The following is a 14109-nucleotide window of genomic DNA, read 5'->3' on the forward strand; positions in this document are numbered from 1 at the left end:
TGCACCTAATCCTATCCTGTCTGATACTGTCTGCTGAGCTGTGTATCTAATCCTAGCCTGTCTGATACTGTCTGCTGAGCCGTGTATCTAATCCTATCCTGTGTGATACTGTCTGCTGAGCTGTGTATCTAATCCCCTCCTGTGTGATACTGTCTGCTGAGCTGTGTATCTAATCCCCTCCTGTGTGATACTGTCTGCTGAGCTGTGTATCTAATCCTCTCCTGTGTGATTCCGTGTGCTGAGCTGTGTATCTAATCCTATCCTGTGTGATACTGTCTGCTGAGCCGTGTATCTAATCCTATCCTGTGTGATACTGTCTGCTGAGCCGTGTATCTAATCCTATCCTGTGTGATACTGTCTGCTGAGCCGTGTATCTAATCCTGTCCTGTGTGATACTGACTGCTGAGGTGTGTATCTAATCCTATCCTGTGTGATTCCGTGTGCTGAGCCGTGTATCTAATCCTATCCTGTGTGATACTGTCTGCTGAGCCGTGTATCTAATCCTGTCCTGTGTGATACTGTCTGCTGAGCTGTGTATCTAATCCTATCCTGTGTGATACTGGGCTGTGTATCTAATCCTCTCCTGTGTGATACTGGGCTGTGTATCTAATCCTGTCCTGTGTGTTACTGTCTTCTGAGCTGTGTATCTAATCCTATCCTGTGTGATACTGGGCTGTGTATCTAATCCTCTCCTGTGTGATACTGGGCTGTGTATCTAATCCTATCCTGTGTGATACTGGGCCCCCTGCAGTCTGTGTCGGTAATAAATTGTGTTATTTCCAGCGTTACAGAAGGACGATAACACCATAGAAATGAGAAGAATAATAGGTCTCAGTTACCACAACTGTCTACAGGGAAAACTGTTGCTCATAGCAACCAATCACAGCTCAGCTTCTTATAAACGACTCTGGTGAAATGAAAGATGCTTAGTGATTGGTTGCTATGTGGAGTGGGCGTGGCTGACACACACATGCTTAGTGATTGGTTGCCGATACATACACACACGCACATACACTCATTTATATATACGGTATATAGATTTACGCTGCTTCTGTAGAGTATATCATGATGAAACGGTCGGTTGTGTTCAGCGATGCAAAAAAAAAAGCCAGAAAGGGGCAAATAGTTTTCGCAAACATTTTACAACATTTCAGTTTTATGCCAGAATGGAGAAATCTAATAAGTCGGGGCCATAGAGTGCACTGTAATCTGTGCTAGGCTTTAATAACAAAGCTCTATATTGGATATACAGTGCAAAGTGACCTGTCCCTACAATATTCTCCTCTTATAGGGGTTGCCCAGCCTTTATGTGACAGCAGACTAGTGAATAATCACACTGCGAGCACTGCAAGGATTCTTCAGTGTTGGCGCCAGGAGCAGGCAGGCGCGTGATCACAAGTATGTGATTTCCATACATGCAGTCACATGCCCACTAGACGTGTGTACTGAGCAAGACTGCACAAGTCTAGTCAGAATGTGGCTGAACGTATGCAAATTGCTTACTTGCAGTCACATGACCGTCCAACACTGGAAAAGAATTCTCGAAGTGCACGCAATGTGAGGATTCACAAGTCTACAGTTACATAGAGTGATTGCAGACTTGTAACATAATGCTGGACAACCCCTTTAAATAGAGCAACAAGCTATGTTGACAGATCCGCTTTAACACTCCTGGAAATCCATACAGTCATCATGCTGTGATCTCACCGCAATTCCTCTAAGCCTTGTTGAACTTCTCTCAAGGCGTCTGCATCAAGATTGTTTATGAGCTCCTTCCTGTAGCGAGCGATGAAGGGTATGGTGTTGTCATCCTGGAAGAGCTGAATGAGGTTGGAGCAAACCCAGGATTCAACATTTGTCCTCTCTGATAAAACCTAAAATGGGGAGAATATCCCAGGATGAGGAAATATTACATTCACAACTTGCAAAAACATTTTGGATACTTTCCCGATGCAACATAGATGTTTGTACATCATTTCTGTATCCATAGGCTCCACCAACTCGACGAAGGCCAAAGAAAGGGTCCTTTTATTGTCCGTTGTGCAGATTCAGTCACATTTCTGTCCAGCTGCTACAACGATGCCTCCACCCTGTGCCAGTCCTTGCACTGGTTACCCATCCGCTACAGAGTCCAATATAAACTTATCGCTCTCACCCACAAATTTCTCCACAGTTCTGAACCACCCTACTTTTCCTCCCTCATCTCTTTCTATCACCCTACCCGTGTTCTCCGTTCTGCAACGGATCTAAAACCTGGAAAAATCTCCAATAGGACACGTCATACGGACTGTGACAAGACCCTTACACTAAATTCACTGCCCATTTATCTATTTTTTGTGCTATGTGGCATTAACCATCAGTAAGGCTACGTTCACATTTGCGGTCGGCGCCGCAGCGTTGGGCGCCGCAGCGTCGCCGCATGCGTCATGCGCCCCTATATTTAACATGGGGGCGCATGGACATGCGTCGCACTTGCGTTTTGCGCCGCATGCGTCCCTGCGGCGCCCGCGTCCGGGCGCATTGGACGCAGCAAGTTGCATTTTTGCTGCGTCCAAAATCAATCAAAAAAAGGACGCATGCGGCGCAAAACGCAGCGTTGTGCATGCGTTTTTGTTTGCGTTGTGGCGCCGACGCTGCGGCGCACAACGCAAATGTGAACGTAGCCTAAAGGGGCTGTCTGGTGAAAATAAGTTATGACCTATCCACAGTTCAAGGCCTTACACACACACACACACACACACACACACACACACACACACACACACACACACACACACACACACACTCACACACACACACACACACACACACACCTGACAAAGCACATCAAGGCCTTACTCCCCCCCCCCCCACATTCCTGACAAAGCACATTTTGTTTTCTTGTTTGTTTGTTTTTCTAAACAATCAGTTTAAAGACTTAAAAATTATATTTATTTTTTTTTACAATATCAGTGGGAAAATAAAGGAATTGTAACAGCAATTTGGATTGGAAGCATTTTTTTTATTTTTTTTTCCTGCTTTTTATGTACAAATGTAATGTAATTTTTATTTATTATACATATTGTATTCCTCATAAAGTCATACAGATCTTTCAACATTAAAGGGAAGCGGTCACCCCCAAAATCGAAGGTGAGCTAAGCCCACCGGCATCAGGGGCTTATCTACAGCATTCTGGAATGCTGTAGATAAGCCTCCGATGTATCCTGAAAGATGAGAAAAAGAGGTTAGATTATACTCACCCAGGGGCGGTCCGATCCGATGAGCGTCGTGGTCCAGTCCGGGGCCTCCCATCTTCTTACGATGGCGTCTTCTTCTTGTCTTAACAATGCGGCACCGGCGCAGGCGTACTTTATCTGTCCTGTTGAGGGTAGAGCAAAGTACTGCAGTGCGCAGGCGCCGGGAAAGGTCAGAGAGGCCCAGCACCTGCGCACTGCAGTACTTTGCGCTGCCCTCAAAAGGACAAAGTACGCCTGCGCCGGAGCCGCAGCGTGAAGACAAGAAGAGGACGTCATGGAATGAAGATGGGAGGCATCTCCCATCGGACCGGACCGCAGCAGGACCGCCCCTGGGTGAGTATAATCTAACTTCTTTTTCTCATCTTTCAGGTTACATCGGGGGCTTATCTACAGCATTACAGAATGCTGCAGATAAGCCCCTGATGCTGGTGGGTTTAGCTCATCTTCGATTTTGGGGGTGACAGGTTCCCTTTAAATTACTTATTTTTTTTTTATACTTCATTTTACCTGGTACGTTAACCCAAGCTTCATGGGGCAAAGCCTCCTGGCTGCATAGCAGAGATAACCTGAGTCTCCAAGGACCCCGCAGCTCCTACTCTCTGCATACACCCAGCCATCACATGCGCTGGGTCCAGAGGAGGAGGTACTGTTAGCATTTCCTGGTACTGCATACAAAGAACCTCTTTAGCAATAATCAGGAAGGCAAAGATGGTAATAAACCGCTTCTGCCTTCTGTATGTGTCTGGCAGCCATCATCCCACTCCTGCAGCTGCTTTACTACACCGGGATGTTTTAGAACATCGGAGCTTTTTATCACTTTGGTAAATGTTTGGTATCGGTGGAAAAAAAGGACCTTTTGGGGTTCCCATTGGGCCCAAGTGCGATAATAACCGCTTAGGGCCCATTATCGGTACAACATGATTGCCAGCTAAATCACTATCAGGAGAGAAGTGGCTGTCGTAGAACTACAATTGGGGCATGCTGGGAGCTGTAGTTTCAAGACAGACGTAAAGTCACATTTTCTTCCTACCCAAACCCATCCGGCTCTTACCTCGACAATGTTCCAGTTCATGTCACTGCTTTCAGAGGCGGCAGAACCTCTCGCCTTATACTTCACCGGCTTCCCAGCAGGGTCAGAAGACGTTTTCATTTTCTTCAGCGGCGGACCACCGAAAGTGAAGTCATCAGGTGGCTCTTCTTCCTCCTCCTTAGATGGATACTCATTCTTCACTTTCGCTCCCATGTCCAGGCCGCTAGTAGATGGGAAATCTACAATGCCGACACTCCTCCGCTCTGTCTTTACCGGAAGCAGCTGCGCAGAATTAGCCATCTTCTTTTTGGGGCTTTTTGGACTTAATATTTCTATTTTGATAGGTCTATCAATAGATATTGTCTGTAAAAAAAGAAAATAATGGAAAAAAAAAGTGTTGAAAACTCCTGTCGTCTCTCGTATCATTATACCTCACCCAGGAGAAAGAATCTGGTTTAAGGTGCATGTAAAGTTTAGGTATAAAGGGGTTTTGCATAACCTTTTATTATGTGGCTGGTGGAAAAAAATATTGGAAAAAAAAAAAAAAACAACAAAAAAACAACTAGTTACCCTTAATCTCCTGGAGCCCCAGCGTCACCAGTCTGGTGGTCTCCATCAGGACCAGAAGTAGTGACGTCTCATCTAGTTAGCTACATAAGGCCACAGATTGGGCGGGACGTACTGACTTATAGTGGGGTACCAACATACCCAACGGCCATCAGATCCTACAGCCAATCCGTGGCCTCAGCATGGATGGGATGTTATCACTTCCGGTCCTTGCAGAGACCACTAGAGCAAAACTTTTTTATTATTTGTTTTATTTTTAATTTTTAACTAATCCCTCTAGCCACTTTTCTTTAAAAAAAAATCCCTTTAAAAATCCAGTGTTCAACATCCAATTTTTGTCTCTTGCCTCTATACTCAAGTTGCTTCCCTATCACCACCATGATTTACACTGCAGCCCTGCTTATTCAGCTGTGTCTGACCATAAATTAGGAAATACTGTACCTCCTGTTTGCTGGACAGTTTTGACATATTTATTTCATTTTCCTGAGTAGTGCTTCTTGCTTCTTCTGCAGCACTGGATGCCTTGGCGTTTTTTCTTGCAGGAACCTACAGCAAAATAGCATAGAAAAAAAGAAAAAAATAATTAAAAAAATATATATATACGGTTGTAAAAAGTTGTTGCATGGAGCTCACTTATGAAAACTATACCATTTAAAGGGGCATTCCACCTAGAGATGCCCTAGATGTCTGATAGTCAAGTGCTTTGTAGCAGCCACCACTAGGAGGAGCTTGCCGAAGTCAAACTTTTATTTGAGTTCAATGGAAGTTTTATAAAACTTTATAGATAACCTCCCCCTGAAGGTGGCTTTGGATGTGTTGAAGGGATGCAGGAAATTTGGAGCTGTGTAAAACATAGATAGGATTTTAGGCCCCTCTTTATGGTAGACTTCAGGAGGATTCACACGTGGTAGAAAGTTTCACGATATTAATTTAGCTAGGGATTCTTTGGAGTATATGCTTTTATGCAACCATTAGTTAGAGTAGAGGGACAGTTGCAGACATTCTCGGTTGAACCCACCAGTTACAAGACCCACCTTTCTTGGTTTGGGGGCAGCAGCAGTTTTTGGCTTTGCAGCAGATTTCTTTACAGCTGTGGTTTGTCGTTTTTTCGGGACTTTTTTCTCTGGCATCCATTCGTCCTCCTCTACCGACAGATCTTCTTCCGAATCTGACCTAATTAAACAAAAAATAAAACATTGCACTTTTCTTCAAAAGAAAAAAAAAATATTTCCACATTGGATGGTTTGATTACGGATTTTGGCACATGTAAAACATTTTTTAAAAAAAAGTTTGTAATACTCACATTCCACTCAGAAAAGACAGCTCCGGCTTAGGGGCCACGGTCGTTTTTCTTGTTCTTTTGGGAAATTCAGACATCTAAGAGACAGAAAGGTGAACCGTGGGTTATCACCGATGCCTGGGACAGGCGCAGCCAGAGATTTTGCCTCGCCCCGGACAGCACCAGGCTGTGTTCTACGTGCCTATAGAGGCTCTCATATCCAGATACCAAAAAAAGGGTTGACCTCAAAAGAAATACCCAACCTATGCATCATTACTAGGGCACATGGAGGTCTATAAAAGCAGTTTTCATTCTGGCTGACTCATCCCATCATCTGAACGTCATTTGCCCGATGCCCCGAGCCCCCCGCAATCAGCTGAACACCAGGGTACTGATCCCACTCACTGCAATCATTCTGTATAGCAGAGTACGGAGCTGGGGCAGGACGTTATCTTAATATATACTTACCTTGTAATGTCTTCGATGTGAATACTTTTCTGCCCAATGATGAGAAACGTATTCTAGGAGTGATACCTTTATTGGCTAACCAGAAAATAATATGTTTGCAGCTTTCAGAGCACAGAGGCTCCTTCTTCAGGCAAGATTACAAATAGATTAATAAGAAACAAGCACAACATTTAAAGAATACTACAGGAGGACATTTGTTAGGGGGTGAGAATATCTCAGGTTGGGTGGAGAACATTCTGAAACCCTTGGAGAGGCGCACACCCAGCTATACCAGGACACCACAGATATTCTTTGCAAATTGTCAGCGCTGGGCCCACTTCCAGAGAACACGCTACTAGCCACCATGGATGTAGAGTCTCTCTATTCCAACATTCCTCATGAGGATGGAATTGCAGCATGTAAATATTTCCTTCAAAAGAACAATCTAGCCACAGAACCAACACTGCAATTTATCAGGTTTGTGCTCCATCACAATTATTTTTCTTTTTGGAACAATTTATACCAACAGTCTATGGGCAGCGCCGTGGGAAGCAAAATGTCCCCACAATATGCTAATTTATTTATGGCGAAACTAGAGGAAGAATTTTTGTCATCTTGTTCTGTTAAACCTTTTGCATACTTCCGCTACATTGATGATCTGCTAATAATATGGACAGGCTCAAAAGATGATCTACTCACCTTCCACAATAACTTCAACAAGTTCCACCCAACCATCAAGCTCACCCTCAACGTTTCAAAGACCAAAATACATTTTCTGGATATGACCATATACATCAAGGACAATGCCATACAGACATCATTTACCACAAGCCCACCGGACGTCCGGCTTATCTTAGATGGAACAGCTTTCATCCAAGACACACAAAAAATCCATCATCTACAGTCAAGCTCTGAGATATATTCGGATCTGTTCAGACAGCAAAGACAGGGATCTACAGCTGCGATCACTGAGGAATACATTCCTACAACAAGGATCCCATCCACTGGTAATAGATGAGCAGATCCACAGGGCCACAAGGATCCCAAGAAGCAGCCTCCTGGATTACAAACTGAGAGAGGATAACAACAGGGTACCTCTTGTGGTCACATACAACCCCCACATGAGCATCCTAAGGAAAATTGGTGCTGATCTCCAACCCATATTCCATAGAGATCACAAATTGAAAGACATATTCCCAGAACTACCACTTCTCTCCTATAAACAGCCCCCTAACTAAAGGAATCTCCCCTTGTCAGAAGTGTCCTCTCATCACCATCAGTGACTGGCACATTCCCCTGTAACAATAAAAAATGCAAGACGTGTCCCCACATATTACCAACAGATATAGTCCACGTACCAAACACTAATCAGGACTATTGGGTCATGGGTTCCTTCTCTTGTACATCCTCCAACGTGGTGTACATGATACAATGCACGAGGTGCCCTGGAAGTATCTATATTGGGGAAACTATGCAAAGACTACAAACTAGGATGAATCTACGCAGACACACAATCAGGAATGAAATGGACACACCGGTGGGAAAACATTTCTCTGGACCTGGACACAGTATGACAGACTTAAAAGTCTTAATACTAAAAGGTAATTTTAAGGACCACAGGGAAAGAAAAATTTTGGAATACAAACTTATCAATTCAACACCTGGATTTATGAGTCACTACATGGATACAATTCACACCTCCACCAGACTGACTCCAGTTAACTAAGAACATTATTCCCACTGCCTCTCCATTTGTAAGAAAATGCCTGATTTGATTACCTTGGCTTATCTATGGACTCCTCACACTTCCCACCCCCTAACAAATGTCCTCCTGTAGTATTCTTTAAGGGTATGTGCACACGTCAGGATTTCTTGCAGAAATTTCCTGAAGAAAACCGGAAATTTTCTGCAAGAAATCCGCTTTTTTTTTGCGTTTTTTTTTTCCCGTTTTTTTCGCTTTTTTTTAGCATTCTGCAAGCGTAATTAGCTTGCAGAATGCTAAAGTTTTCCAAGCGATCTGTAGCATCGCTTGGAAAACTGACAGGTTGGTCACACTTGTCAAACATAGTGTTTGACAAGTGTGACCAACTTTTTACTATAGATGCTGCTTATGCAGCATCAATAGTAAAAGATAGAATGTTTAAAAATAATAAAAAAAATTTAAAAAATGGTTATACTCACCCAGACAGCGGATCTCCTCAGCGGCTTCCGTTCCTATAGATGGTGTGTGTGTGCAGGACCTTCGATGACATCATTGCAGGTCCTTAACACACACCAGCTATAGGAACGGAAGGGGCAGCATGCACCGCTGAGAGGCAGGAAGACTCCGGGGCCATCGAAGGTGAGTATAGGACTATTTTTTATTTTAATTCTTTTTTTTTTTTACCAATTATATGGTGCCCAGTCCGTGGAGGAGAGCCTCCTCTCCTCCAACCTGGGTACCAACCGCACATGATCTGCTTACTTCCCGCATGGTGGGCATAGCCACATGCGGAAAGTAAGCAGATCAATGCTTTCCTAGGTGTGCGGAATCCCCGCAATTCTGCAAATTTTATGAACATGTTGCTTTTTTTTCCGCAATGCGATTTTTTCGCGGAAAAAAATTCAACATTTGCACCAGAAATGCGGAAAACACTGAAAATAATGGGAGGCATATGTAAGCGTTTTTTTCGCGTTTTTATAGCGAAAAAAACGTGAAAAAAACGCAAAAAATACTGAACGTGTGCACATGGCCTAAATTTTGTGCTTTTCTTATTAATCTATTTGTAATCTTGTCTGAAGAAGGAGCCACTGTGCTATGAAAGCTGCAAACATATTTTCTCGTTAGCCAATAAAGGTATCACTCCTAGAATACTTCTGTCATCATTGGGCAGAAAAGTATTCACATCGATTTTTCTGGCTAACACGGTACCACAATACAATTTGTTATTGTACATCTTGTAATGTCTTCACATCCTGTTCCGTCCAGATGTGTCCGGATCCCAGAATTCCAAGCGGCGGAAGTTCACCGACCTCCATATTGGGACACCCAAGTGATGGGTGTCTCAATATGGAAACTGCTGGTGGTACCAGCCTCTTGCACGGTACCACCAACGGAACACCGTCGCACCTCACACACACACTGTACACGCCGTACGCAGCCTCAGAGGAAGCCGGTCACATTAAAGGGGTTTTCCCACAAACGAAAGTTCATTTTAAAAATTGTCTGTGTCTGACCTTGTACTGAGCATACCACATCTCCTGGGCAGGGGAGGAAGCAAAAGACAATACTGACATTACAGCAGGGGATCACAGAGGATTCATTTTGTGAGCTAAAGTATTTTACTGACTGTTTTTAAACAATATTTTACCTCACAAAATGTATCCTCTGTTATCTCCTGCTGTAATGTCAGTATTACACAGGTCAAAGAAGAGATGACATGAGAGGAGAAGACCGCAGATGGGGAGAGAGAAAGTGAGTGCACAGGGGTGAGAGAGACAGAGCACAGGGGGAATACAGCTCAAACGGGACAGCACATGAGGGGGAGAAAACAACACAGGAAGGAGAGAGACAGCAGACAAGGGGGATAGCACATGGGGTAGACAGGTCAAAGAAGAGAGCACAGACGGGAGAAGTCAGCACATGGGGAAAGAGAGAGTGGATAGGTGGGTGAGAACATGGGGGGAGAGATTCTCAGCGCTGCAAAGCCTTCCCCGATAGTGACATTACCGCCCTCCCAATGCAATAGCATTGGGCCTCCATCTACTAGTACTATAATGGGAGGTCTGCGTACCGCCATCAGGTCACTAGATGCCACATTGCGAGGAGGTAGCAATGGGGTGACCGAAGCTCCCTTCCCCCTACCTAACCGCTTGGATGCCAAAATCATTGCTTAACACAGCATCTAAGGGGTTCAAACTGCTGCAATAAGACTCATCTCCAGCCTCTGCAGTTGCAAGTGGGTGTCAACTGTATGTCAGAGCCGCCACCTGATACGACAGAGCCGCCACCCAGCACCACAGAGCCGCCACCCGGCACCACAGAGCCGCCACCCGGCACCACAGAGCCGCCATGTGATACGACAGAGCCGGCACCACAGAGCCGCCACCCGGAACCACAGAGCCGCCACCCGGAACCACAGAGCCGCCACCCGGAACCACAGAGCCGCCACCCGGCACCACAGAGCCGCCACCCGGCACCACAGAGCCGCCACCCAATACGACAGAGCCGCCATCCGGCACCACAGAGCCACCACCCGGCACCACAGAGCCGCCATGTGATACGACAGAGCGGCCACCCGGCACCACAGAGCCGCCACCCAGGACCACAGAGCCGCCACGTGATACGACAGAGCCGCCACCCAATACGACAGAGCCGCCACGTGATACGACAGAGCCGCCACCCGGCAACACAGATCTGCCACCCAGCAACACAGATCTGCCGCCCTCTATGTACGGATTAGGATAAGCTCCTGAGCACTTTAGCATATGGATGTCATACATCATGAAGAGGATAAGATTGTGCCTCCACCAAACAAATAGAGCAAGTCCTGTACAATTACTGCATGGAATAGCTGTGAGATTTCAGATCTGCAGCCTGAAGAATTGTGAGCGCAGCTCTGACCTATAAAACATGAAGTCATTTAGGGTTGGTGCAAAAAAAACAACAAACTATTCTTAGATGAAATCTTAAAAAGTGGTGGTCAGGCATTAGGCTAGAAGTCTGCAGTCACTCTTTGTGGCTGCAGACATATGAGTGCATTGAGCGCACTGCGAGGTTTCTCCAATGCTGGGCAGTCATGTGACCACATACTTTTTAGTCACATTCCGACTAGACTTGTCTGGCTTCACTCAATTCACTTGTATTGAAGCAAGCCACACACATCTAGTCAGACAAGCCCGCCACCCCCCGCCACTGGAGAATCCTCACAGCATGCACGTTGTAAGGAATCAGTGTGCAGTCATATACAGTGAATATAGAGTCCTGATAACCCCTTTAAAGCAGGTCTATCACCAGATTTCACAATACAACCTGATACATTACTAAAATACATCTCTTTGAGCTGATGAGGCTGGTGTACTTACCTGGGAAATCCATGTCAGAATGGCTGCATAATCTGCGCGACTCAGAAAATGTTCTTTTTTAATACTAGGAAGGAAAACTATCTAAAAAAATTATACACTCATTCTGACGTGGATTTTCAAGGTAAGTACAACAGCCTCATTGGGTCTAAGATCAAGTTACTAACGTATGTAGGTCGCTTTGTGAAATCTGGTGAAAGATCCGCATTACTTACAGGGCAGTCGACAACTCAAGCTCTTACAGTACATCAATGGAGCAGTTTCGATTGCAGTAGGACATGAGCAGGTTACATTTCCCGCGTGTACACGTACTTTACCTTTACTACTCTATTCTGTCAGCAGTGGACGTGTTCAGTACGTGACCTGTGGAGAGACATGGACAAGTTAGAGAGAGTAAGCGGGGTCCCTCATCTATCCCTCACTATGGAGGACGCACCATGTCTGTGCATTATATAGCTATGGGCGGTTTGTTTTCTGGGAGGATTGGTTAAGTTATACAAGGACCAAGTGTTAAAGGTCCTCAGGAACCTCCATCCAGAATGGCGCTGGATTTAATATCTTTAGTGTAAAAATCTGCAGCCAGGCTTTCTTTAAATCATCATGCTAAATTTCGGTTTCCTCGGTGCTTTGGGGCAGGATGGGTTTTCGGCTCAGAGGGCTCAGTCACGGCCCCTCTGCTACCTCTGTTGCATTCATCATGATGCATCCATATAAATTTTGGGCCGGATCCGCCTTAGCTGTATGTAGCGCTCTCGCTGGTGGCAGCCTTCATGAGAATGGCGCCGGCCCATGCGCAGATTGACCTCAGCCGCTCTCCATGAAGATGGCGCATGTGCAGAATGAGATCTCGGCTCAATGACGGAGGTCGATCTGCGAATGCGCCGGCGCCATTTTCATGAAGGCCGCCACCAGCGAGAGCGTTGCCCACAGCTGAGAGAGAGCCAGCCCAAAATGTAAATGAATGCAACAGGGACAGCGGAGGGGGCCGTGGCTGAACCGCCGAAGACCCTACCCATAGTGCAGCCCCGAAGCACCCGAAATACTGTATTATGATGATTTAATGAAAACCAGGCTGCAGATTTTTACACTGAAGGTATGTATTAAATCAGTATTGCACTATATACAGTAGTTAAAATGATGCTCTCCTGCGAAACCAAGCCTGTGGAGAACATAAGTACCAATATAGAAGCCCTGAGGGCCTTCATCAGGCTCCCGGCTGTCATTGGTTCCCATCGGCACCCTGCAGCTGCATCGCGGGGGGTTGGGGCCATCAGCACACAAAACAAAGATCATTAAAATTCTCATTTTAATTTAAGTATTTTACAATCAGTCCAACATGGATTCTCAAAGTAAATACACCAGCCCCATCAAATATAGTATGTAAAGAGATTAAAACATTACAATTCTAAACGTGAATGACACCATCATGCCTGTAACAATCCAACCTATTATAATACCATTATTTATCCCACATAATGAAAAAGAGAAATTCCAGAATTTGTGTTGTTTTAGGTCATCTTGCCCAAAAATATGAAATAAAGAGTGATTAAAAAGCTGCATGTATCCAAAAAGCAGCAAAAAATAAAATAAAAATTAACAGCTTTTCCTTAAAAAAAAAAAAAAAAAACACAGGTTTCACAGTTCCATCTGCAGAAAAAAAAAAAAAAAGGTATGGCTCACAAAATCTAGCAAAAGAAACCACATTGTTGGAATTATTTTGTTTACAGTAGTAAAATATAAGAAAACTATATCTAGATTTCGCATCACAATGATCGTACCGAGCCACACAGTGAACATTGTATAAATGAAGCCAAAAAATTATCCACAAAAGTTTATGGAATTGCTGTTTTTTTTATTCCATTCTATCCTACAAAGTTTTTTCAGTACATGATAATTATTTATTATTATTATTATTCCAGCAAGCCCTCATATGACTGCCACCACAAAATTATAAAAAAAACTGCGGCTCTCAGAAAGCGGAGATGAAAAAAAGGCAAAAACTGGCAGCGACAAGAATGAAAGAATAGAAAAGGCACAGGGGGCTTAAAAAAAATACAAAAAAAGAAAAAAAAGAAAAAGGAGAAGAAACATAACAGGACAAAATTGAAGCAATAAAAAAAAAAAAGTTTGGGGTCTTAAAAAACAAAACAAAAAAAAACACAACATAACATAAATAAAAGAGAAAAGTAACATAAGACTTACACTTCCAGGGGTAGAAAACAATGGCTGCACGCCCAGACCAGACCTGAAGACATATTCTAGAATCTCGGTCTTGGGGCGGTTTTCTAGAGCTCATTAGGCAATGTGGTGTTGGCCATTGGCCAGTGAGGGGGTGACAAGGATGAACCAGGAATAGGATCACTGATGGTCCTCTACTCCACCTCCACTAGAAGACTTTTTAGTAGATGGGGGATGAGCATTTGAGACAAGTGAAATCTCACACTACTCTACAAACCCTAGCTCCTATGGTCCAATGTACCCATTGCCTG

General features: G+C 44.4%; 1 protein-coding gene across 2 annotated transcripts in view; it reads right to left on the reverse strand.

The window, feature by feature from the left end:
• Positions 1–14109, reverse strand: part of SRBD1 (S1 RNA binding domain 1) — a 242494-nt gene that overhangs the window by 211186 nt on the left and 17199 nt on the right. For both annotated transcript variants that reach the window (XM_077282407.1, XM_077282408.1), the window contains exons 2-7: positions 11938–11983; positions 6137–6210; positions 5868–6006; positions 5275–5379; positions 4288–4629; positions 1708–1874 (exon numbers count right to left, since the gene is read on the reverse strand). In XM_077282407.1, coding sequence (XP_077138522.1) covers positions 1708–1874; positions 4288–4629; positions 5275–5379; positions 5868–6006; positions 6137–6210 — 827 coding nt within the window. In that variant the 5' untranslated portion in view covers positions 11938–11983. The remainder of the gene's footprint in view (positions 1–1707; positions 1875–4287; positions 4630–5274; positions 5380–5867; positions 6007–6136; positions 6211–11937; positions 11984–14109) is intronic.

This window comes from Ranitomeya variabilis, chromosome 2 (assembly GCF_051348905.1).
Source record: "Ranitomeya variabilis isolate aRanVar5 chromosome 2, aRanVar5.hap1, whole genome shotgun sequence".
Lineage (NCBI taxonomy): Eukaryota > Metazoa > Chordata > Amphibia > Anura > Dendrobatidae > Ranitomeya > Ranitomeya variabilis.